This window comes from Delphinapterus leucas, chromosome 9, assembly GCF_059928025.1.
Source record: "Delphinapterus leucas isolate spDelLeu-1000000601 "Yukka" chromosome 9, BTC_Dleu_Yukka2, whole genome shotgun sequence".
Classification (NCBI taxonomy): Eukaryota; Metazoa; Chordata; class Mammalia; order Artiodactyla; family Monodontidae; genus Delphinapterus; species Delphinapterus leucas.
Genome location: NC_143137.1, coordinates 94,743,183 through 94,770,101, shown reverse-complemented (window position 1 = coordinate 94,770,101; position 26,919 = coordinate 94,743,183). Strand labels below are relative to the sequence as shown.

General features: G+C 43.4%; 1 protein-coding gene across 2 annotated transcripts in view; it reads left to right on the top strand.

The window, feature by feature from the left end:
• GLI3 (GLI family zinc finger 3) overlaps nucleotides 1–26,919 on the top strand; it is a 269,151-nt gene that overhangs the window by 37,973 nt on the left and 204,259 nt on the right. Inside the window, exon 2 of one of the 2 annotated variants that reach the window (XM_089917837.1) lies at nucleotides 25,193–25,267. The exons of the other annotated variant lie outside the window; for it this stretch is intronic. Within the exon in view, the coding sequence (XP_089773963.1) occupies nucleotides 25,193–25,267 (75 nt within the window). The remainder of the gene's footprint in view (nucleotides 1–25,192; nucleotides 25,268–26,919) is intronic. 2 annotated transcript variants of the gene reach the window in all.

The following is a 26,919-nucleotide window of genomic DNA, read 5'->3' as shown; positions in this document are numbered from 1 at the left end:
CTTAACCACGGGACCGCCAGGAAAGTCCCTCCCTGATGATTGACTATGTTGAGCATCTTTTCATGAGCCTGTTGGCCATTTGTATGTCTTATTGGGAAAAATGTCTGTTCAGGTGTCCTGCCCGCCTTTTAATTGGCTTGTTTGGTTTTTTGCTATTGACTTGTATGCGTTCTTCATATAGTTTGGATATTAGCCCCTTATCGTATATGATTTGCAAATATTTTCTCCCATTGAGGATGTTGCCTTTTCATCTTGGTGACGGCTGCCTTTGCTGTGCAAAAGCTTTTTAGTTTGATGCAGCCCTACTTGTTTATTTTTGCTTTTGTTGCTTTTGCTTTTGGAGTTACATTAAAAAATTATCATAAAGATCTGTGTCAAGATGTTCAAGTGTCTAATCCATTTTGAGTTAATTTTTGTGTATGCTATAAGATGGTCCAGTTTCAGTCTTTTGCATGTGGCTGTCCAGTTTTCCCTATACCATTTATTGAAGAGACTGTTCTATCCCCATTGTGTATTCTTGGCTCCTTTGTTGTAAATTAATTGGCCATGTATGCATAGGTTTATTTCTGGGCTTTCTTTTCTGTTCTGTTGATCTATGTGTCTGTTTTTATGCCACTACCCTACTGTTTTAAACACTATAGCTTTTGAATATAGTTTGAAATCAGGGTGCACGATGCCTCCAGCTTTGTTCTTTTTTCCTCAAGATTGCTTTGGCTATTCTGGGTTCTTTATGATTCCATACAAATGTTAGGATTGTCTGTTTATTTCTGTGAAAAATACCATTGGAATTTTGATAGGAATTGCATTGAATCTGTATATTGCTTTGGGTAGTATGGGCATTTTAACAATATCAATTCTTCCAATTCATGAGCACAGAATACCTTTCCATTTATTTGTGTTGTCTTCAATTTCTTTCATTAATGTCTTGTAGTTTTCAATATATTTCATAATATTTCTAAAATCATGTTTCCTGGTATAAAATCTGTTTGATTCTAGACTTTTGATGTGACTTGATATGCTAATATTGTATTTAGAAAGTTAGTAGTTTTGTCTATAAATAGTTTTAATTCTTAGGTTTTCTTTTTTTTTTTTTGTCCTCACAATATTAGATTTTGGCATTTGGATTGCATTAATTTTTGAAATGAATTAGAACTTTTCCCCAAAATGTTTTCATCTAGAAAATTTTTTCTAATGTGAAATCATCTGTCCTTTGGAAGTTTGAATAAACTCACACATAAAACTATTCATTGGAAATAATTTTTTTTTTTTGTGGTACGCGGGCCTCTCATTGTTGTGGCCTCTCCTGTTGCGGAGCACAGGCTCCGGACGCGCAGGCTCAGCGGCCATGGCTCACAGGCCTAGCCGCTCCGCGGCATGTGGGATCTTCCTGGACTGGGGCACGAACCCGTGTCCCCTACATCGGCAGGCGGACTCTCAACCACAGCGCCACCAGGGAAGCCTGGAAATAATTTTAAATGACTTTTCAGATTCTTCCATTATTATTGGATCTTTTATGTTTTCCATCAATTTTGGTCACTTAGATTTAATCAAGATTCTAAAATTTAATTGCATAGAATTTTTGTAGCTTCATTTTAAAAGGCAGCTCTTCCTTATCTGTGTTTATATCTCCTTCTCAAGTTGTGCTTGTATTTTCTATCTTTTAGTCTTATGTAGACTCGCCAGAGGTGGTTTAGTTTATTGTGTCCCTTCTCTACAAACAACCTGCTTTGGACTGTATTTATAAATTCTAATAATTTTCAGTTTGATACTTCATAATTTTTGCATTATTATCATTATTCCTGCTTTTTTTTCAAATTCTAAAAATTTAGTGTGTGATTCCATATATTGGGTTTTATAATAGTAAGACAGTATTCATGACACCAGTTTTGTTACTGCATGAAATGACTGTTGGTAATATTATTTGCAAATGTAAATATGTATTTTATTTTCCCTATAGATTTGTGAGGCATGAAATTGTGTGTGTGTCTGCACACATGTGTATCACATCGGTATGAATGTTCATTATAGGATGTATACCCGAATCTATCAAGATGTAAGATAATATGGTATTATAGCTTTCAAAAAGACTTCAAAGGTAGGTTGATTTTAGACTTTTGGTTCTTACAGTCCAAGAAAGGAAATGGTTTATTCTGTTGGTACCAGTAAGCAGGGAGGAAAACAGACTCTTGCTATTCTTGGTAATTTACTCCAGGACTCTGTAAGATTTTGGTAAGAATATTATCACTTCTGTGTCATCAGGATTTACTTGCTATTTTTTAACCTATTTCCTCTTCTTTATCCTTCAAAGCCATTGGAGTACAAAGTGGGTGTTCTCAGTGATATTTTATATGCTTGACGATATGTATTAGATTATCTCCTATGTTTAATTTTCTCCACCAACCATTTTATCCATTTTTGGCTGATTGCAGCTTCTCCTGATTGCCTTTTATAAATGGAGAATAGAGGGACTTCCCTGGCAGTCCAATGGTTAAGACTCTGTGCTCCCAATGCAGGGGATGCGGGTTCGATGCCTGGTCGGGGAAGTAAGATTCCGCATGCCATGCGGCACGGACAAAAGAAAAAAATTAAAAAAAAAAAGGAGAATAGAAATAAAGCTTTATTTTTTTATTTTTTTCAGATGTTGGCGGTAGGAATTTATTAATTAATTAATTAATTTTTGCTGTGTTGGGTCTTCGTTTCTGTGCGAGGGCTTTCTCTAGTTGTGGCAAGCGGGGACCGCTCTTCATCGCGGTGCGCGGGCCTCTCACTATCGTGGCCTCTCTCGTTGCAGAGCACAGGCTCCAGATGCGCAGGCTCAGTAGTTGTGGCTCACGGGCCTAGCTGCTCCGCGGCATGCGGGATCCTCCCAGACCAGGACTCGAACCCGTGTCCCCTGGATTAGCAGGCAGACTCTCAACCACTGCGCCACCAGGGAAGCCCCGTAAACCTTTATTTTTATAAGAGTTTGATTAACACTTAGGACAGGAACTCTGAAATGTTCACTGTTGATTAGATTGTTCACATTAGTGGTTTTATGTCTATTTCTATCTTTTTCTGACAGTTTGACTTTCTATACCATCTACATGGCTTGAATGAATGTTTAGGATTTCTGTACATTGCATGTTCTCTCTTGGTTGATGGTCATTCTGTTTTAAGTTTGTCGTTCCTTCCAACGATTACACTGGTGGGTTGCACCAAAATTTATTTGATCAATCCTTTATTGTTGCTTACAGAGTCAGCTTTTTAGTTCTCTTTTTACTGTTATAAATAACAGTGCTGTGTGGCTATCCTTGTAGCTAATTTTTTAGCTCTGATTATTTGTATAAATTTCTTAAAGTAGAATTGCTGGATCAAAGAATAATCACATTTTGAGACTTTGATACATATTCAAAAAGCCTAAACCAGCTTCCCCTTTCACCAGCCATGTGTGTATTGATACTTTTAATCTTTTTACAGTGCAACAGATGAAATGATAGAGACCTTTCTAAGTAGTTTTCTCAGGCTGCCGTAACAAATTACCACGAACTAGGTGGTTTAAAACAGCAGAAGTCTGTCATACAGAGTGAAGTCAGAAAGAGAAAAAGAAATACCGTATGCCAACGCATATATATGGAATCTAAAAAAAAAAATGGTACTGATAAACCTAGTGGCAGGGCAGTAATAAAGACGTAGACATAGAGAATGTCTTGACTTGAGGGCATGGAGAGTGGGGGGAGAAGCTGGGGTGAAGTGAGAGTAGCAGGGACATATATACACTACCAAATGTAAAATAGCTAGCTAGTGGGAAGCAGCCACATAGCACAGGGAGATCAGCTCGGTGCTTTGTGACCACCTAGAGGGGTGGGATGGGGAGGGTGGGAGGGAGGCTCAAGAGGGAGGGGATATGGGGACATGTGTATGCATATGGCTGATTCACTTTGTTATACAATGGAAATTAACACAGTACTGTGAAGCAATTATACTCCAGTAAAGATCTATTAAAAATAAATAAATAAATAATCCAATATGTGTTTATAAAAAAACCCAAAAAACAGAAACTTATTCTCTGAGTTCTGGAGGCCAGAAGTCTGAAATCAAGGTGTGGACAGGGCCATGCTCCCTCTGAGGGCTCTGGGGAGGAATCTTGCGTTGCATCTTCCAAATGCTGGTGGGTGCTGACCGTCCTTGGCTTGTAGACGCATCACTCCAAACAACCTCCATCTTCACGTGGTGTTCTTCTGCCTCTCTCTCTCTCTCTCTGTGTGTGTCTGTGTGACTGCTGGTCTTCTTCTAAGGACACCACTTGGATTTCGGGCCCACCCTAATCCATCATGACCTCATCTAACATAGCTAATTACATCTGCAGTGACCCTGTTTGCGGATAAGGTCACATTCTGAAGTTCCCCATGGATGTGAATTTGGGAGGGGACGCTATTCAATCCAGAACAGTTGCCTTTATTTTTTTTTGGTATTCAGTTAAAAGAAAGGAATGGAAATCCGATTAGAAAAGTAAAATCTTACCCAGCAACCATAGGAATGATTGATTCCAGAACAGTTCCCTTTATCTTATGTTGGTATCATCTTCAGGGATAAACTGGATAAGCTTGTTCTTGATGTCTTCTTCCTTATTAATATGGATGTTAAATAGCTATATCCTACATGCCAAACTTCTCTATAATATTTTTAAAAATAAAATATATTGTGTGTTTACTTAGGAGGCAAATAGCTTTCCTTATAGTTTTATTGCTAACCTTTCTTTTTTTCTTTGCGGTACGCGGGCCTCTCACTGTTGTGGCCTCTCCCGTTGCGGAGCACAGGCTCCGGACACGCAGGCTCAGCAGCCATGGCTCACGGGCCCAGCCGCTCCGTGGCATGTGGGATCCTCCCGGACCGGGGCACGAACCCGCATCCCCTGCATCGGCAGGCGGACTCTAAACCACTGCGCCACCAGGGAAGCCCTATTGCTAACCTTTAATGCTACTTAGTCATTTTTATTCTAGACAGCCCAAAACATTTAAAAGCTCTCTTTAGTGCAGGGGTCCCTGACCCCCGGGCCGTGGACCGCTATCGGTCTGCAGACTGTTAGGAACCGGGCGGCACAGCAGGAGGTGAGTGGAGGGCGAGTAAAGCTTCATCTGCTGCTCCCCATCACTTCCCCATCGCTCCCCATCACTTCCCCATCGCTCCCCATCGCTCCCCATCGCTCCCATTCACTCCCCCATCACTCCCCCATCACTCCCCCATCACTCCCCCATCACTTCCCCATCGCTCCCCATCACTCCCCCATCACTCCCCATCACTCCCCCATCACTCCCCCATCACTTCCCCATCACTTCCCCATCGCTCCCCATCACTTCCCCATCACCCCCCATCACTCCCCATCACTCCCCCATCACTTCCCCATCACTTCCCCATCGCTCGCCATCACTCCGCCATCACTCCCCATCACTCCCCCATCACTCTCCCATCACTCCCCATCGCTCCCCCATCACTTCCCATTGCTCCGCATCGCTGGTATTGCTGCTTGAACCATTACCCCTCCAACCCCCACCCCCCTGCCGTCCGTGGAAAAATTGCCTTCCAGGAAACCGGTCCCTGGTGCCAAAAAGGTTGGGGACCTCTACTTTAGGGAATTCCCTGGCGGTCCGGTGGTTAAGATTTGGCACAGCACTGCCGTGGGTCTGGCTTCAGTCCCTGGTGGGGGAACTAAGATCCCACAAGCCACAAAGCTTGGCCGTAAATAATAAATAAATAAATAAAAGCTCTCTTTATCTATCCTTTTACTTAATCCTAAAATACAGAACTCATGGAAGGGAGATGTAGTGGATTTTAAAAGCTGATATGATGTAGAGCCAGAAGTCAAGTCTGTTTGAACTAACTGAAAATTGAGGTGTTATTTTTTTATTGAGGTTATTTTTTTATTGAGGTATAGTTGCTGTACAATATTTTATAAGTTACAGGTATGCAATATAGTGATTCACAATTTTTAAGGTCCATTTATAGTTTTTAAAAATATTGGCTATATTTCCCCTGTTGTATAATGTATCCTTGTAGCCTTTTTCATACCTAATAGTTTGTACCTCTTTGTAGGATATGTTATTTTTAAAGATGGTGTTGTCTAGGCTCACTAAGCCACCTGGATTCATTTGTTGTGAATGTCGTGGGCCTTCCAGTGGCTACACAGGATGGAGGACTTCAATTTCATGTTCCGTAGCATGGTCACGTGGACGGGCCAGAGGTGGGGTCCCCGAGTCGGGTGGTCCTCATCCCACTGCAGTTTTCTCTGTGTGGTCGTGTGGTTTCCCAGCTTTCTCTCTTCTGGGCCTTCTTTTTGCATGTGGCGTTGCCTTAAAAATGGCAGAGGATATATAAGTTCCCTTTTCCAGTAAAGTCGAGAGCTTCCTTGTCTTTTCTGTAAATCTGCACTGCTGTGCTGGTCCCGGGCGATGCTGACCGAAATGGAGAGGGCAGGTTTTAAGAAATTCAAACTTCGGGTGAAATAGAATACGTAAAAATTCTGTTATAATACCGTGCAACGGATGTTATGGTTGAGAGGTTTTAACAGTGCTGTGGAGAGACAGAAGAGCGAGGAATCACTTATTTCATTGAAGTGGGTCTTCAGGGGAAGCTGATGAGAGGAGATAAGGTCTGACTGTTTTTTTTTTGTTTGTTTGTTTCAAATTCTGGCTTCTGCAGTATCAAGCAGTGGTTTGTAAGGATGCTACTTGGTTCTGATGTGCCGAGTCCCATTTTAAGGCGGAATTTCATACCTGGGATCGCTGATGACCTTAGGCTTTTATGATCATTTGCTTAATGTATGGTGACAGTGAGGCTAAACTCTCAGTCTCTGCTCCCATCAGGCCCCGTCTACACTCGTCACCAGCCAGCTATTTTGAAATCTCTGCTGTTGTCACTTATATGTGGAACCTAAAAAAATGATACAAAAGATCCAGGCACTTGTGCATCCTGACAGCAGGGACAGGTCAGGACCCTAGGGTCTGCGAGGCTGTGTCTGTATAGACGGTCAACCAAGAAAACAAGTCCTGTGTTTTGTTTTATAATCACGGTTCTTCGTCCTTGACTAGTAGTGTAGTCCCCGGAGAGGACTGTTGCAAGCTGGAGAGGACCACTGGTGGGGCTAGAGGGTCATGCACATGTGCCCCGGAGCAGCACATCTGTACAGCATCGGATTGCGCAAGGGAAGCTGAAGCACATCTGGGCGCTTCCAAATTGCACGCAGAAAGCATTTGGATATTTGTACTTCCTTAGCGCTGCAGACAGAAGCTAAAGCTCCTCTGTAGCATCTGAGAACTGCACCCAAAACATCCCTGAGCATCTTGCCATCATTATTAAAAAAATATGGCTTGGAGTGTGGGATCCAAACTGCCACTTGAAAGGCTTCCGAGCATATTTTTGAATCCTCTCGGAATGGATGCTGGAAAAGGAAGCAGGGGAGCATGAAGGAGTGATGGGGAATAAGAAAGCAGCCGGGGTTTGGGGGGGAAGCCGCTTTTTAGATGACTTCCCATGAGTCTGAGAAAATAATACGTGGCTGAGTTACAGAAAGAATACCACTTGTAGGTTTTTTCCTTTTTTTTTCACCTTTTTCTTGAAATATAATTGCCATGTAACATGATATTAGTTTCAGGTGTACAACATAATGGTTCAATATATGTATATACTGCAAAGTGATCACCACAGTTAGGTCTAGTTAACATCCATCACCACATACAGTTACATATTTTTTTCTTGTGATGAGAACTTTTAAGATCTGCGCTCCCAGCAACTTTCAAATATACAATACAGAATTATTAACTATAGTCACTATGCTGTACATGCAAGGTTAAATTTTTCAACAGCTTTATTGAGATAACTCATGCACATACCGTCCACCAATTTGAAGTTCGCAATTCAATAGCTTTTGGTATATTTCAAGAAATGTGCAACCATCATCACAGTCACCTCTAAAACATTTTTATCGCCTCAAAAATAAATAAATCCCGAACGCTTTAGCTATCACTCTCCTCCCCCCGTCCCTCCCACAGCCCTAAACACCACTGATCTGTTTTCTGACTCTAAATTTGCCAATTCCGGCCATTTCAATAAGTGTGGATTCTGACGGCCCCAGGAAAATGTGGTCTGAAATGTCTACAGGAAGAGCATGACCACAGCAAGGTGGGCCCTGAACCCTGGGCACCATAGTTATAAAAAGCCGTCGGTCCAGGCAGAAGAGGGCACCCAGTAGCATAGGGCAGAAGATGCCAGGTGTGCGGACCTTCCCAGCCTGCACACCTGCATGCCTGGGCAGATGGGGGCCAGCGTCCACCTTAACGGCGAAATTTGTGTTGCGGGTTATGTGGCCTGGGAAGCAACCTCTGCGATGGAGTCTTGCCTGCAGGCTGTTTATTACACAGTGTGCCTGAGATGGTCCCTGTGGAAGAGGGGGGAGGAGCAAAAGCGGAGGCAGGGAGAGGTCGAGATGCAGTGCAGGCCCAGCCCCAGCTCTAGCCAACCCCACAGGGAATTCTGCAACTGGAATGGACCGTAAGAGGTATCCCGAGTTGGGCTGAGATGGCCAGACCTTCATCCTCTCGCATCGATGAGTTATCAGGTGAGGGCTGCTCCAGGAACAAGGGTGACCTGGAGCAAGACAGCTCTTGCCACTTGGGCAGCCCTGCATGGGCCGAGCTGAAGGGTGTTGGCTGACACCAGCTGGGTCATTCAAGGACGGGGGATCTGGGTTGGGCGTTTTGGTGTCCACCACTGTATATGTTGTGGCTATGTTCCTTCGTTCGTTAGCTTGCTCGTTCATTCATTCCGGAAAGCAGGCCATCAGCCACCATGTTCACTGCCCACTGACGGAAACCAGGCGCTGTCCTGAGTCCACTGAACTCAATACCGAGGACCAGGCCTGCCTTCTAGTTGAGAGACAGTCTGTGCACAGGGAACGTGAGGGTACCAGTTGGACCGGGTGCTCTGATGATCAGGAAAAGGCTGAGATGGTGAGGGACTGAGGGGCCATGAACACCAGAAGACACAGCCATGGGGGAGCCATGGAGAACAGCGTTGCAGGCCGGGGGGATGGCGTTTTCATTTCTCTGTCTAAAACTGTGCTATGTCCAACTTGGTAGTCACTAGCTGTATTTAGCCATTCATAAGTGAAGAGCCTCAGACAGAAAGACAAATACCGATGCTATCGCTTACATGTGGAATCTAAAAAAATGGTACAAATGAACTTATTTACAAAACAGAAACAGACTTACAGACTTCAAAAACAAATTTAGGTCTACCAAAGGGGAAAGGTGGGCGGGAGGGATGAATTAGGAGGTTGGGATTGACAGATACACACTACCATATATAAAATAAATAACAAGGACCTACTGTATGGCACAGGGAACTCTACTCAGTATTCTGTAATAACCTATAAGGGAAAAGAGTCTGAGAAAAAACAGATATATATGTGTATGTATCACTGAACCACTTTGCTGTACACCTGAAACTAACACAGCATTGTAAATCACCAATACTCCAATATAAAATAAAAATTTTAAAAATTTAAATAAATTAAAATGGAATCAAATTAAATATTCAGTTCCTCAGTCACGCTAGTCGTATTTGAAGTGCTCATAGCCACATGGCTGCCGTATTGGACAGAGCAGATATGGAACATTTCCATCATCATAGAAAGCTCTAGACAGTGCGCTCTAAACCTTAGAATCTAAGATTGACTTGGAATCTTGGGGTCACATTGTAAACTGTGGTGCTCAGGAGAGTCAGAATTTTTGCAGAGAAACTTGTAGATGGGCTTAAACATGAAAAAGGAATGCTACTCCATCTAAAGGAGGAGATTTAGGGATATATGTATATGTACAGCTGATTCACTTTGTTATACAGCAGAAACTAACCCACCACTGTAAAGCAATTATACTCCAATAAAGATGTTAAAAAAATAAAATAAAATAAAATGAAAGGACCACTCTGAAGTTCCACCATCCGAAGATGATAGTCTTATTTTTCTGGCCCGGTTAATAGATGGAAGCATCAGTTTCTGGAAAGTTGGGTGTGTGGCTGAGCTCTCCAGCTTGTTAGTGCTTGATTTTGTTTAGTAGGACATATAAGACCTTTTCCCTTTTTGTAAGTATTTCAATAGTACATTCCAACCCAGGCCATTAACTGTCCGGAAAATGGGTATAATAATTGCAGAGGGATATAGTGTAGGCTCATGGAAGTTTTTAATTACATTTTGAAATTACAGGTGAAAGATGTTTGTATAGTTATCCTAAGAGATCTATATAAACTAGGAATAGCCTTTGGACGTTTTACTTGGGATTTAAATCATGTCAGCCATTATCATCTGAATTGCATTTGGAGCTTCCTTTTGTTAGGTAGTAATAATTTTAGTGCAGATAAGAAGTTATGATACTCTGACATTATCTTTAGAGGATGCCTGTCTTCTAGATTATAGGTGTCTTCAAGCTACAATCCGAGGATTCAATCCAGCCCACTGCCTCTTTGTGTAAATAGACATTTTTTGGAACACAGCCATGCCCATTTGTTTGGGCATGCTGTAGCTTTTTTATTGAAAAATCACATAGTTGTAACAAAATGAAAAACTGAAAATATTTACTTTCTGGCCTTTACAGAAAAAGTTTCAGCCACTGGTCCAGATAATGGGCAAGTGTTACGAGTACCTTTGCAATTTGGAAATATCTGTGCAGGCCCAGGTTTGCAAAAAGTCTTTTAAGAGTAGTCCTGAATTTCCTGATGCTTCTAAAATCTTTTACGGCTATATACTTCTTTTTTTTGCGGTACGTGGGCCCCTCACTGTTGTGGCCTCTCCCGTGGCGGAGCACAGGCTCTGGATGCGCAGGCTCAGTGGCCATGGCTCACGGGCCCAGCCGCTCCGCGGTATGTGGGATCTTCCCGGACCGGGGCACGAACCCGTGTCCCCTGCATCGGCAGGCAGACTCTCAACCACTGCGCCACCAGGGAAGCCCACGGCTATATACTTTTGAGCTGTGATTCTGCTGTATAATTCTGAGCTGAGATTGTCTCAGTTTACTGTTTCTTACTTTTTTTTACTACTTACACCAGACATCCCTAAATTCCAAGGGGAACTGGCTATTGAGGAAGCCATCGAGTTTATAAAAAGGATACAGGTCTTACTTCCTTTTAAGCATCAGTGATATACCTCAGCCCTTGGCAGTATCAGTTATGTGTTATCTTTAAGTGAACTAGTATCAGGTCCATATAAAATATTGGGTCTTTAAGTATGTAAGCTCATCTTTTCAACATTTTTGGTAATGTTTGCAGTTTACGATGACCATTCCTGAGAAATAAGCATGCTGTTAGAACGAAATAACATTATTCCACTCACTCTTCTTAATTTTTATTTAGTAGACCGTATAAAGGGTAATCACACATAAAATGTCACTTCCTGGGAGCATCCTCCCCCAGTTCTTTTACTTTCCCATTCTTTCTGGAGACTGTTTCGTGTCTTCTACTCATCACTCCAATAACTCTTTCTTCTGCCTCATTTCTCAGCTGATGATGTTACTTTTCTCCTTTTACTGATGGAAGCCAACCTCCCGCAACCATGTCTACTCAGCTCCCAGCATCGGTGCCCTCACTGTCGGCTGCCCCTGTTCTCCCAGGTGATACCTAATGCCAGTTCCTCCAGATGCCCCATCTCTGCCACCATCACTCCCACCACCATCCCCTCTCTCTTCTATGTCAGCTATTTTGTTTTTCTGCTGGATCGCTCCTATCAGTATATAAACGTCCATCCTCTTAAAAGAAACAAACAACACTCCTTGATCCCCATCACCGCCACCAACTGCCACCCCGGGTTTTTGCAGCAAATTTTCAGTCATTTACATTCACTGCCCGTGGCTTCTCTTCAGCCATCCCGTTTTACACCTGCTCTGGCCTTTCCCCTGATCTCTCGCTCTGTGGCAGCTGCTTTGTGAAGTTCATCAGTGACCCCACGTTGCTAAATCCAGTGGGCAGTTTTCAGTCTCCATCATCTTGGCCGGTCAGCGGCGTTTGACCCAGCTCGTCACTCCCTCCTCCTCCGTGTTCCTTCTTTCCTTGGTATCCAGCTCATCTCTCCACCTGCTCTCTGCTTTCTGTCGCCTGCTGGTCCATCTCCTTCGGTGGCTTCTTCTCTTTTCTCCAGACTTTTAATGATAGGGGCCCCAGAGTTCAGTCCCCGGTCCTCTTCTCTCTCTCTCCGCTCATCCCTTTGGTGAAAGCAAGCAGCCTTAGGAATTGACGTGACATCGGTTTCTTGATTTATTCTTAGCTTCCAGATTTGTGCTTTCAGTCCAGACTTCTCTCCCAAAAAGCCCAGACTCATATATTCAACTATGTTTTAGACATTTCTGTTACAATATCTAATAGACACCTTTAACATGACATTGATGAACTGAGCTGATTGCCAGCCCCCTCCAACCTGCTGGGACCCCCATTTCCTATCTCCTGTTGATGGCAAGGCCATCCTTCTGTTGTTTAGGCCCAAATGTTGGAACCATGTTCTGTGTCTCTCTCTCTCTTTCACACACACACGCACACACACACATGCACACACGCACCCCAAGTCCAGCTTGTTAGGAAATTCCGGCTGCTTCACCTTCATGAACCACCTGTTCCCTGCTCTCCACCTTGCTGGGAGCCACCTTCAGCTCCTTCCTGGATGACATCAGCAGCCCCTGGCCTCCTGCTCCCATCTTTGCCTGCCTACCATCTCTCATCAACACCGAGTCAGAGTGAGCCTTTAAAAACATAAATTGGATTACATCACTCTTCTGTTCAAAGCTCACTAAGCCGGTCACCATTTCACTTGGAGCCAAAGTCTTCACAAACGCCTCCCAGACCCTGCGTGCTCTGCCCCTCTGCCCACACTCTCCCCATCACTCTGTCTGCTCCATCCACACTGGCCTCCCTCTGGGCTGTTTCCTAAACACACAGGGAAGCTCGTGCTCGGGGCCTCTTGATTTAGCTGTTCCTTCCTCTTCCATGTCTATTCTGCTTCCATGCCAGTTTTCCAGGGAGGTCCACCACGATTGCCTTGCTTCCTTCCCCCGCGTCCTACCCCACTCCCATCACCTGAATTTGCTTGTATCACTCTACAGCAAGCCCCCTACATACGAACCTTCAAGTTGCGAACTTTGAAAGATGCAAACGTGCGTTCGCATGTCCAATCACGTAAGTTAGTTCACGTGTCTGATGTACATTGTCACATGCGTGCATCCTCTACAAGTGGTTGTGCTTTTGTGTACTTTACTGTACAGTACTGTATAGACTGCAGTAGTACAGTATCTTTATTTCAAGCCCAGGATGTCCAGGAGCAAGTGTAAAAGCAACAGTGCTGTAGCTGGTACTGCTGAGATTCACGACTCAGGAAATGGCAAGGGGATTTTCTTTATTTGAGGAGGCACTGTTAGTTTTTGAGGCACAGGACCCAAACGTAGAACGGTACACGAAGGTTGCAGCGGCCATTCAGAATGCAGTCCAGTGCTACCATGTCATCTGTGATGAGAAAAAAAGAGCTACTACCCAGACATCACTGGATTGTTTTTTCAAGAGGACAGATACAATTGAATCCAGCCAGGAACCTGAACCTATGCCATCAACATCAGGCATGAGTGAAATTGCAGCTTGCCCTCCGTCTCCTATTGCTGGCGATCCTGCAGCTCTACCATCTCCCACCTCCTCTCCCTCCTCCAGTCAGTAACTCTTCTCGCCTGTTCACTTGGTGCCAGCCCCTGTAGCCAGCTTTGTACTGCACTGCTGTACTTTTCAAGGTACTGCATTGTAAGATTAAAAATGTTTATTTTTTGTGTTTGTTTGTTTTTTCTGCATTATTTGTGTGAAAAGTATTATAAACCTATTACAGTACAGTACTATATAGCCGATTGTGTTAGTTGGGTACCTAGGCTAACTTGGTTGGACTTACGAACAAATTGGACTTAGAACCTGCTCTTGGAACGGAACTCGTTCGTATGTAGGGGACTTACTGTACTTTTTATTTTTCCATATTTCTTGCTACCTCTAATATGCTGCCTGTTTCCACTACTGAACTCTGAGCTCCCAATGAGGGGGGTCCTGTCTATTTTGTTGACTGATAAGGCCCAAGGGCCTGGGACGGGGTCTAGTTACTAGATTCTGGTACGTAGTAGGAACTTAATGCAGATGTGTTGAATGAATGAAGAGGCCTTGGTTCAATCTGACGGAGCCCTTCTGTGTGCTCCTCCCGGAAGAGCTCTCCTTTCTTCTTGAGAGGGGATGATCAATTCCTTGGTGATCAAAGGCGCCATCTTTTTGTTTTGTGTTCTACCTTAGGTGGTAAGAACAGGCAATCTTTTCAAAGGCGTACGTTCCACATGATCAGGACCGTGGGCTCTGCAGTGCTGGTAGCGGCCAAAGGAACGTTCACGTGTGACTGTGGACGTCAGCTCCTGCAGCTTGGTGGCCTGCAATCTGCTCTCACGATAGGACCAACTGACTACTTACCGCAAACTGGGGCCCCAGCGGAAGCTATGTGCCTGAAACTTGAGCTAATGTTTAAAACTTTGTGCTTTGGGGGATGCACGTTTTTGTCCTGTCTTTCCCCGGAACTTTTTGTTTCAAAGAAGAGCGGTGGTGTGGGTGACCTCTGGCCCCCTGTGACATTTGCCTGCTATCATTAGCAAGCATCCTCTCAGCTGGGACCCGGCTGGGTCCTCCATGTCCTCAGGCCCAGGAGGCAGCGCATCTGCTCTCTCCACTTGATTTCTCAATTGGGCGGCACCTGAAATCTGTTTTTGCTATCATTTGATTATGTGTCTCATTCAGTTAGTAGACTTTGAGCCCATGAAGGCAGAGCTATGTGGTATCTGTCTTGGGACAACTGACCTCTGGCCCAGTCTCACCCATGTCTGGGTTTAATGAATAATGTTCATAGAATTGTGAGTATAAATATTGCCTGAAGCACAGCCTCTTCAGAAGTTCCACAAGAGGCAGATGGAAACCGTTCTGGAGATGGATGGTGGTGATGGTTCTACCACAATATGAATGTACTTAATACCACTGAACTGTGGTTAGGATAGGGACTTCCCTGGTGGTCCAGTGGTTAAGACTTCGCCTTCCAGTGCAGGGGGTGCCGGTTCGATCCCTGCTCGGAGAACTAAGATCCCACATGCCTCGGGGCCAAAAAACCAAAACATAAAACAGAAGCAATATGGTAACAAATTCAATAAAGACTTTAAAAATGGTCCACATCAAAAAAAAAAAAAAAAAAAAAGGGTTAGGATAGTAACCTTTTGTGTGTTTGACCACAATACAAAAAATTGGGGGAAAAATTATGCATGAGGCATCCCATCAGCATATGATACTGTTGTATTGTCTTACTGGACAAGCCGAGAGATCAGGAGGCTCGGAGAATTTCTACTGAGGGGCGTGGAATTGTTGACATTAGTTTTGCGCTATTAAAAATACCCCTTGGGCTTCCCTGGTGGCGCAGTGGTTGAGAGTCCGCCTGCCGATGCAGGGGACACGGGTTCGTGCCCCGGTCCAGGAAGATCCCACATGCCGCGGATCGGCTGGGTCCGTGAGCCATGGCCGCTGAACCTGTGTGTCCGGAGCCTGTGCTCCACAACGGGAGAGGCCACAACAGTGAGAGGCCCGCGTACCGCAAAAAAAAAAAAATACCTCTTTCTTGTCTCTGCTGATCATCTGTGTTTTATAATTTGGTTCACTCTATCGTTTGTCTTTGGTTTCTGTGTCTCTTTGATAAACTGCTTATTCATGATCATCCTTCCGTCGAATTGAACATTTAAACTTTCTACATTATAAAGCCACAGGCAAGTAGAAGTGGAGATCGTGGATCAAAGGCTTGGGTCCTGGGGTCAGACTGGGTTTTTAACCCAGCGCTGCCGTTTACTACATGTGTCCTTGGACTTTTAGCACCTCGGGAAGGTCCCAGGAGGAAGGACCAAGCCTGTCTCATCGGCTGTCCCCATGTGCCATGTTTTGAATATAGATGTATACTAGACAAAATTATTCTACTAATATTAATTTTTTGGTATAATAATGGTATTGTAGTTCTATAGGAGAATATCCTTATTCTTAAATGACATGTGCTGAAATACTCAGAGTGGGAAAAACAACAGCAACCTGTTTTTTTCCCTCCATTCTCTACAATTGTTTAAAGAATAAAGTCCAAAGTCAAACCTGGTCTTGTTATCCTAGAAATACTTCTGCCTTACCTAGAAATACTCCTTAGGATTTTTATAAACAAAAGGGTTTTGATTCTAAATGCAGTTTTAAGTATTGTTTTCAATTTAAATGAAAGTCATTTGAATTTCAAGCATCCCAGGACAGTGCCTTCATTTGGACCACGATGGTTGCAAGTATCCTAGAGAATTCACAAGTCAAGCAACTCTTTCATGTAAATGTGCATATTTTTTCAGTCTAGAGCAGGCCGATATGACATTTGATATAGAAATAAAAAGTTGCCAAACTTATTTTGGTATTCTGACTTGAGCTCAAGAAATGAAAAGGGGAGAGTAGAATAAATATATTTTATTAAAAAAACAAGCCCCCAGTGGGAGCTCAGCACGTTCGTGAACTGGACAGGAGTCAGTGAATAAACAAACAGGGGCGTCTCCTTACTGTAGTATGTGTTTTCTGTCCAATAGCTTGGCGGATGCCTCGCGATTGCGGGAAAGGTTTCACAAGTGCCTAGGGGAGAGGGCAGAGCCTCTGTTCTTCCTGGTCCCCGGGCCTGGCCTGCTTCCTCAGCCCCCTCTGGGCAGTGGAGCCTCGGAGCTGGGCAGCTAGAGGATGCGATGATCAATAATCCACCTTCAACCCAAGTCCAGAGCAGGCAGCACAGCTAGCTGAAGACTCAGGAGGTAGCTCCTTGGAGGAATTCCTCACTGAACTAAGTTTTGGACCTTTTATTTTGCTCGATAGCCTAGGGCTAGAGAAGCAGGTTGTCTGAGACACATGAAAGGTGAGGAAATGGCTGGGAGTCCATTTGCATGACCGATGGGCTTGTGCTGCCTTGGGCATCTGTGTGCATGCATTCCTGTCTTATTCTGCTTTTTTCCCACTAACTGTGGAGTTTTTGGGGGGCCAAGCTGGGCCAAGCACCTGGAGAGAGAGATTCTGAAAGAGAGGAGAAAGTCACATATATGTGTGTTTGTCAGGGGGAGTGGCGGGGGGAAAGATACTTTCAGGATTCTTGGCCCCAAGGACTGCTTTTGATCCTGGATGGGGGCAGAGGAGAAAGATTAGAAAACTGAGCCGACAGATCTGTTTTCATGAGGGATTTTGTGTGATCTATGGGCCTAAACAGGATTTGTTAGGACCTCGGGGCAAAGGAGCGCACAGTACGGTGGAAGGGCCGTTCTCTGCGCCTCTGCTTGGAACCCAGCTCCCTTCTGGCACCTTGGTGAATCTTTGCGGCCACCTTTGGGTCAGCACCAGCTTCTGTGGGCTTTGAGTAAAAATGTTAAATGCAGTTGAAGTAGGATTTCGGTCAGGCTGCCCAGGGCATCTGTGTGCTTGTTGGTCACAACGCCTGATTTGATAATCTGGCTGGCCAGCCTGTGTGGCCATCCTTCTCCATCATTCTGTCTGTGACTTGAGCTCAGTCGACAAGTTCAGACCTGCCGCAGTAAGAAGGTTCTGGGGCTTGTACTGTCCAGGGTTGAGCGCGTGTGCTCTGGGATTCGGCAGACCCAGGTTTCATCTGATGGCTGTGTGACCTTGAGGAACTTTCTTTCCTTCTCTGAGCTTTGGTTTTCTCATTGGCAAGTGGGAATAATAAGATTGTGATGAGGATTTAAGGAAATCAGAGCTCTGAAGTGTTTGTGCAGCCTGACATTCAACAGCTAGTGGTATTGCTGTTCGTACTGTTATCCATCTTAGTGTATGAGTTGGAACCCACTTACTCGTATAGAATGGTTTCTGCTTTTCTATACAAGCTGGTAAGCACTTAACCCATTTCCTGCCCACAGGTTGTATAAGGGGGGCTGCTATCACTTCCATTTTTCAAAATGAAGAAACAGAGGCCCAAAGAGGTGGAGTTTGATTCCTCAGCTCACAGAGCTGGACTGAGTTGCGGCAGGCGAGCATTTCGGGGGAACTGGTCCAGAGCACTTTGTTCTGCCAGTGTCACGGGCACACGGCAGCGCTTAAAAACATGTGTATCACTCCGTTGGTCACAGACACACAGGTGGATGGAACATCACCTAGGTGGTGTGGTGGTGTGTTTTTTTTTTTTAATTGAAGTATACTTGATTTACAGTGTTGTGTTAATTTCAGGTGTACAGCAAAGTGAATCAGCTATACATCTCTCTCTCTCTATATATATATATATATATTCTTTCTTAGATTCTTTTCCATTATAGGTTATTACACAATACTGAGTAGAGTTCCCTGTGCTATACAGCAGGTCCTTGTTGTTTATCTGTTTTATATATAGTAGTGTGTATATGCTAATCCTAAACTCCTAATTTATTCCTTCTCCCACCCTTTCCCCTTCGGTAACCATGAGTTTGTTTTCTACGGCTGTGAGTCTGTTTCTGTTTTGTGTATAAGTTCATTTGTATCAATTTTTAGATTCTACATATCAGTGATGTCCTGTGATATTTGTCTCTGTCTGACTTACTTCACTTAGTATGATAATCTCTAGGTCCAGCCATGTTGCTGCAAATGGCATTATTTTCATTGTTTTTATGGCTGGGTAATAGGTTTTGGTCATCTAGTAGTTTTTCGAGGTCTCTCTTGGACCTTAATACACTCGAAAGGTTGCACAAGATGTGCCTCTCAGGCAGCCGGCTGCCTTTATATAAATCAGGCAGGACAGCTATCCCAGGCCTCTGCAGACAGAGTGCCTGTCAGCATGGGGGGGAGAGGTTGGGCTGAGAGCTGACATCTGGAGATCACGTGTCATCGGCATCCCCTTAATCCTCACGGCAAGCGCACCGCCATCGTCACACTTTGCAGAAGAGGAAACGGCGCTGGGGAGATCACTCGTGCGCCGAGGGTAGCGAGGGCCAGGGCTTGAACCCTGGCAGCCAGGCTCCAGACCTGCGCTATCACCCTCTGTGCGGCCCTGGCGGGGGCGGGGGTGGGGGGGCGATGAGCACAGTTCATCAAAAACGCACTCGGAACCGACAGATGAAAGAGGAGGCCTGCGAAGACGCGAAGGTTCCTTTGTGAACCGAAATGTGCTTTAGTTTTCTCTGTGTCAGCAAAGAGCCACCACGAACTCCCAGGTCGCCCACCCCGGCAAAGGGCTGATTTATGAGGATTTGCTCAAGTCTACCAGCTGGTTAACGACAGGACGGTTTTAACGTTTCAAGGGGAGGAAATGAATAAATAGGCATTGGGGGTGAAGCCAGCCAAGTCCCTGGGGTTGGCTGAAAGGTGAATTCGGTTGAAAGAAGTTTTGACACAAAGCTGACATCTCTAGACCCAATTCTGAACCAGACCACCCAGTAAACAAAGAGTCAGGAAATTAGAATTTGGGGGGTCAGTTCCCCATTTCTCACAGAGAAGGATCTTCAAAAGAAATCTCTGTGTGTCTTATTGGGGGGTGGAGGAGGTTATGTGGTTTAGGTGGAATTAGTCAGACGGAAAAGAAAAGCTAGTTGCCCAGATAGTAACAGGTAATGTGCACCTTTACTTCATTTTAAATTTGATAAAATAGCCATTTGAAGTTTTTGAACACTTAGACTATTTATATTTTATATTATATCCTATTAAAGACTTGTGCACATTTGCAAGCCTTTTATCCCACAGAGTACATGAAACCATTCTACAATTTTTTTTTTTAGTCCAATACCATAAGGAATCTACTTTACATCGCTTTTTTGTCCTTTGGAAGAAATATAAAATGAGGGTGTTTTTGTAGAATTAACATAATGGGCCAAGATTTCTATAATTCTTCAATGTGTCTCAGAAAGAGAAGCCATGAGGCAGTGGTCCAGTGTATAATGACCAAAAAGAAAGTTGTAAGAACTGAAATGGAAATGGACAAGGTCTGTTTTGGTCCTTAGGTTTTCACAACCATCACTTTTCTTGGGTCGCTTCCACACTGGAGTGAACACAGACCCCTCCTGAGGGCCGTTGGCTGTATTTCGGTTAATGTTCCTAAAGAATTCCCTGAGGTTCTTTCTGCTTTGGGAGAATCAGTGGCTCAGAAAACCCTTTGTGCTCATAAGAGGAGCCAGTCTTCTGGCAGGCCCATTTTGGGATTCACATGAGGAAAGGGAAGGAGAACTGGAAAATACAGGAAAAAAATGGTAGGAGACTATGATAATATTTATTTGCTTCTAAATCCGAATAAATGGGCAGCTTTCCACAAAAGCAAACATTGACTACAAACTCATTATCCAGCTCTGTGCAGGATACTCATTCATTCATGCTGCAGGACTGATTGCAGAGACTCAGAAAGTAGTACTCGTACAATTTAAAAAATCCCTTTTTAGAAATTAGAGCCAGACTTGGGCCTTAGAAGTAAGTAACTTCTAGTTGCTTGGGATGTAATGAAAGAGAAGGGAGGGAAACGCTCTCATGTGTGTTAGGCTTTTCGATTGATTCCTTTAGAACACTTCTTGCCCGTGTGTCTGTCCAGGGCAGCTCTGCGAGCCCAGCCTGGTGCTCATGAAAGGCTCCATCTCTCCAGGTGAGCCAGGCATTTCATGAGCATCTCTGGGGCATGTGTCTGGTGCAGCATGCAAAATAAAAAAATAAAGTGTTAACAGTAAATGATGATTTGTGTTCCCTGTACTCCAGAGAAAATCCCAGGTCGGCTGCTGAAGGCTTTTCCCTTCCTCCTGGGCAGCCGGTGGGAAGCCCAGGTCCGAGCACGGACCGGGAGAGCTGGGTTGCCTTAGTGCTGTCCGTCTCCACTGCACACATTACTGAGGTACAGAGCCTCTGAGATGGGCTGTGACCAAGGAAGGGGGCAGTAAAAATGTGTGCAACCCGTACATTTACCAGGATGTGGGATGATTTTGAGACCAATTCCTCCCTTTAGCCCATTAAGCATCTAACACTTTTTCATTTTACCAGCTAATTCTGCTGGTTGACAGAAATGCCTATCTCCCAGACTCTCCAACTCTAGGGATACGCCATGGTGACCACCATGATTGTTCTGCATCTCGTCACCCACAGGCAGTGGTGGGGCAGGGACGGCACGCAGGGGACCTGGCTGAACTGAGATATTTGAACTGGAACAGCACGTGTGAATCCTGCAGAACCCGCTCTCCTCCACTTTTGGAGCAGTTAACGTGATTTTATTCTTAGAGTCAGTGTGAGGGCACACTCTGTTCCACTTTTATGGGTGAAAAATACATTCTCTTCTCCTACCCTCCCTGCCAAAAAAGCATCATTAAAATGTAAGAGAGAGTTTTTGGTAGAAACAGTGAAACCCGATCATGCCCCAGTCTTGGGTCCTTTCTTTATTCTCCCCTGTATCTTCAGCCTCGACATGGATAATAAATGTCACATGTTTTCTGCATACCCTTGGAAGGAATGCCTTTGGAAGGAATACCCTTGGAAGGAATGCCTTTGGAAGACAGCTTTGGAAACTGTGTAAACTTGAGTGTTTGTGAGAAGCCCCAGATCCCAGGGCCCTTGATTCTCAGTTCTCTATTCTTTTTATCTCATTACACTTTCTGTGGCCTGTAGCATGTGAATATGGCTCTCTAATAACAAAAGCGGTACTTAATCGATATAGAAAATATTGAAAAACATAGCTAAAGAAAACAAAAATCATCCTTATTCTATGACTCATGTGTGGATGAAAATGAACATTTTAGTACATTTCCTTCTAGTCTTTTTTCTACACGTATGTATCTTTCACATGGCTTCAGCATAGCGACATAGGAGTTGGAAATTCTTCTATTTTATTCCTTAAGTACTTAGACTCACTACGTCCTTCTCAGTTCCTCATAGGAAAGGATTTTTAAAGTCTTGAAGTTTTCACTTAGGGGGAAGGTTCTGCCCCTTACAGAAGGCAAAAATATGCCACTTAGTGAAACCCATGATACGGTTACTCCTGCGATAGAAAAGGCCGTGAAATTGTATCTCATCCAGACTTCTGAGCAATCTTTGAAAATTTTGCAATCAAGGTTGCTTTTGAATCTGACACTTACTAGGAGCAGAGGTGAGAAGCTGGGCAGGGTGAACTGATAATACAGTGCCCAGAGCTACATAGGGTCAGAAGGGCCCGGAAATGGTGTGAGTTGGCAATGGAAGACATTGCGGCTTTTATAGAACCATGCAATTGCACATAGAATGATTAATAAGTAACCGTGTGCTGAGTCAACTGGGTCGTTGCTGCAGGGAAGAGAAACAAATGAATCCTCACAGGTTATATTTTGTCTGGGGAATGAGGGTTAAACTGGGTATGAACTCACAGAATGTCTGATACCTCCTTCCCACCCCCAAGGGGGGTTTAGCAAAGAAATGCCCAAGCAAATACTTGATTGTGGCAATCACGGTGAGAGTTCTGGCATTTCTTTTCTTTACCATTAACTCATATTTCGAAAAGACCAAAGGCTTTCTTAAAGGGCCAATAAGTACTATATAGAAGAAATTATATTAGGGCTATAATATTTAAGCTTGAAACAGCTCTGAAAAGGCACATTTATTTCTGAATTAATCATTCTTTTAAAGCTTTTTTTTTAAATTTTAGAAATAGAAGAGAAGTAAAAAGACTCATCATCGACTTCCCAGTGATAACCACGGCTACTAACATTTTGGTACCCCCACTCCCTGCTCTCTCCCCTCCCAGCCCCTTTTCTCTCTGCTTTGTGGATATTATTAATCTCCTAGTGTGGTCATTTAGGAACTTTATCCCTTCTTTTATAAATCATGTTTCAGTGAACATCCTTGTAGCTAAGTCTTTGCCAGGAACCTAAATTACTGCTTTGGGTACGTACCCAGCAAGGGCAGGATTGGGTCAAGCAGTATATGTAGTTAAGACTTGTCACAGAGGTGTACAAAGATGTGAGTATATAAAATATACTCCTTTTACCCACTGATAACAGTGTTTTCTCCATTACTCAGCCTTTACCAGCACTTCCTAATTTGGTATCAAGGCAAAACCACAAAACAGTATCATATTTCAGTTTTCACTTCTTTCATTATGTAATGAAGTAGAAAACTAGTTGCCATTTTCTTACACATTTAAATTTCTTCTTCAATGAATTGCCTCTGCGTGTCAGTTCTGTCCCATCCCCGATTTGGGGAGTTCTTTTTATGATAGAGTAACATTTAAAAAAAATTTTTTAAATTGAAGTATAGTTAATTTACAACGTTGTGTTAGTTTCAGTTGTATAGCAAAGTGGTTCCCTTATACATATATATATATATATGTGTATATATATATATATATATGTGTGTATATATATATATATATATATATATATATACGGGTCTATTCTTTTTCAGATTCTTTTCCGTTATAGGTTATTACAAGATATTGAGTATAAGTTCCCTGTCCTCTACAGTAGGTCTTTGGTGTTTACCTGTTTTATATATAGTAGTGTGTATATGTTAATCCCAAACTCCTAATTTATCTCCCCCACCCACCCCGCCCCGCTATCCCCTTTGGTAACCGTAAGTTTGTTTTCTATGTCTGTGCATCTATTTCCTTTTTGTAAATAAATTCGTTTGTATCATTTTTTTAGATTCCACATACAAGTGATATCACATGGTATTTCTCTTTCTCTTTCTGACTTGCTTCACTTAGAATGATACTCTCTAGGTCCTTCCATGTTGCGGCAAATGGCATTATCTCGTTCTTTTTTATGGCTGAGTAATATTCCACTGTATATATGTATTGATAGCACAACTTCTTTATTCATTCATCTGTCGATGGACATTTAGGTCATTTCCATGTCTTGACTATTGTAAATAGTGCTGCTGTGAACATTGGGGTTCATGTATCTTTTCAAATTATGGTTTTCTCTGGTTATATGCCCAGGAGTGGGATTGCAGGATCATATAGTAACTCTATTTTTCGTTTCTTAAGGAACCTCCATACTGTTCTAGAATAACAGTTTTTATATGTGGCAGATATAAGCTACCTAAAACACACAGCCACAAGTTTCATATTTAAGAAAGAGCGCTTATGAATGGGAGCACATGAGACAGATCTGAAGAAGAGGACATTTAAGAACTGTCTGGAAGTTTTTAGAACTGACACTTAACCACTGTTTCCTGAAGGAAATACGCATGTAGAAAAATGCTCATATCATAAGTTGCCTAGTTCGATGACTTTCACAAACCAATCATATTTATGAAACCAGCACCAAAACCCAGAAACAGATGGTCACCAGCAACTTTGAGTCCCCATCCCTGACTTCTACCGGCATGGACTAGCTGTGGCTGTTTTTTGTACTTTATAAATATGTTATCTGGCTTCTCCTCTTTTGCTCTACATTATGTTTACAGGATTCATCCACATGTTGTGCAGTTTTGGGCGTTCATTCACCTTGTTCTGTTGCTATTCTGTTGTATGAATAATGCCACAATTGACAAATCCTTCCTGCCATTGACGGGCACTGGCAGTTTCAAACGTTTGGTTACAAATGGTACTGCTGTAGATATTCTAGTTCATGTGTTTCGGCACCCCTGGTGTTGGGAGTGGAGCTGATATCTTAACAAACTTTCATGGGCTCACATGCTTCTTTTGTCCTCTCCAACCACCTCTCGAGCCAAGTATAGAGCAGCATGGACTTGAAATGCAAGTGTTTCTGTTTTGGCCTTTCCTGCTGTTCCTTTTAGTAAGGATGAGAGTAATGAAGTTCCCTTAACAAGGTACTGATATAAATTGTGGATAATGACTGTTGGCTTCAGCCTAGGCTCTCATCTCTACATGAAGAATTACATTTTCCATTCTGTTATTTTCTTCTTCAGTCCTTGACTCACCCTACTAAATGGAAGGTTCAAATTGTCTTAAGTGGAAAGAGTTTATTAATGTATTGGTCTTACAAGCAACCTCTCTCGGTTTACTAGTTAAATGAAAACCACATCTTTGGGGCAAGAAATTGGATGGAGGCCATGTGCGTGCGTGACTTGAGGTTGAGATGTACCAAATCTAGATCTCGCTGCTGTGTGATCTTCTGGTAGAATTAAATAAAAGGCATTAAAAAAATTTATAGCTGCCTTTTACCAGCTTTGTGTCTGATTTTTTTTCTCTCTCTAGATTCTTTGGCTGACATGAGTTTTGAAGTTCTGCCATATTCACTTATCAGCCTATGGCAAATGCAGTCCTACCAGAGTGAAGATGAAAGGCCCAGAATTAAAAAAAAAAAAACAAAACCCATGTGCTACACAAGAATGCCCTACCTTTTAAGGAATTGGAAGAGTTACCTTTATTTCCCTTACCCCTTCCTTGCTGTCTCTCTCTTTTTCTCTGAATGTGTAGAAAAAGGTTCAATTCTTAACTTCTTTTTGTTAGTCTTTAATCCATCAATTGTATGTATATCTATTTAACGGTCATCAGTGCTTTCCAAAACACATCTAACATGACAATTCAACGTCTCAAGGTGGGCCAAAATGTTTGTTGCCGTATTTCCAATGTTGTGGGTATCTCTGTAAACTACGAATCACTTTGTATTTCTCTCATCTACATGGGCTAAATTTTCATCTCCACAGCAACTCCCATGAGGTGAATATTGAACACATGAAAAATCTCAGGCAAGTCTGGGGTAGGGTAGTTCCTATCCGTTTCTCTGGCCCTTTATCTGTTTGCATATTTTCATTCTCCTTGCTTTAGTGTCCGTAATGTTTTATCTGTCCTTGAAGGACACCGTCCTTAAATTGATGAATAGCAAGATAATCTTCTTCCTTGATAACCTGGCAACAGTAAACAGGGGCTTAAAAGAGTCAGAACCAGCCCCTGGCAAAAGGCTGTCATAGGTGACTCCCCTCTGTCGCTCACTCCCTTGTTTGTCACCCCACCCTGGTTTGGAGCTGTGTTTTCACTTTGGGCTTCTTGTTTCTTGGGGTCCCCTTGCCAGGGCCCACATGGACACCCCAGTGTCCTTTCCTCTGGGGCTTGATCCTAATCAGATAGGTGCTGAGCCGCCAGCCCTGGAAACAACATCACTATAAGACAGTAACTGCAAGTCCCACCCCATTCATTCAATTATTTATTCATCCCCAGAATGATGCTCTAGTACCTGTGGTATGCCAGGCAGAAGAGATGCCAGAGCTAGCAAGATTGAGCCCCTGCCCTCTAGGAGCTTATATTCTAGTAACGGAGATGTACAAGTGTATAGCCCATTAGTAGTGTGAGAAGTGTGACAGGTACCGTGTAGGTGTCGGGTGGGGAGGGAAGCAGCCTCAGAGGATGGGGAAGGAGAGGGCTGAAGGTGGTCCCTTTCACTCGGAGCCCTTATTCAGGCCCGGAAGTTTGCGGTTGGTTGTGTAGACCCCTGAGCTTCCTGGAAGGTTTGTGAGCAGAGAAGCGACATGTGTTTCTAGAAGGTTTTTAGGCATTGGAGTGAGAATCATCTGGACTTTTAACATTGCTTCGGTTTTCAGAAATCCCCAAAGAGTTTGCTTTTGCACTTTCAAAATTAAGTTTGAATACACGCAATTTTAGGATCCGCAACATTTCCATTTCCCAACGCTTTTGTATTTTCTTCTGTGGTTTGAAGCTTCTTTGCAAGACTGGGTTTTACTTTTTTGATTGCATTTTTCAGAATGTTAGGCTGCTCAGTAATTTTATGGAATCTACTTGCTCACTTTTTTCTTTTTGTAAATAAAATGATTTATTTACTTATTATTTATTTTTGGCTGCATTGGATCTTCATTGCTGCGTACAGACTTTCTCTAGTTGCGGCGAGTGGGGGCTACTCTTCGTTGCGGTGCGCGGGCTTCTCTTATTGAGGAGCACGGGCTCTAGGCGCGCGGGCTTCGGTAGTA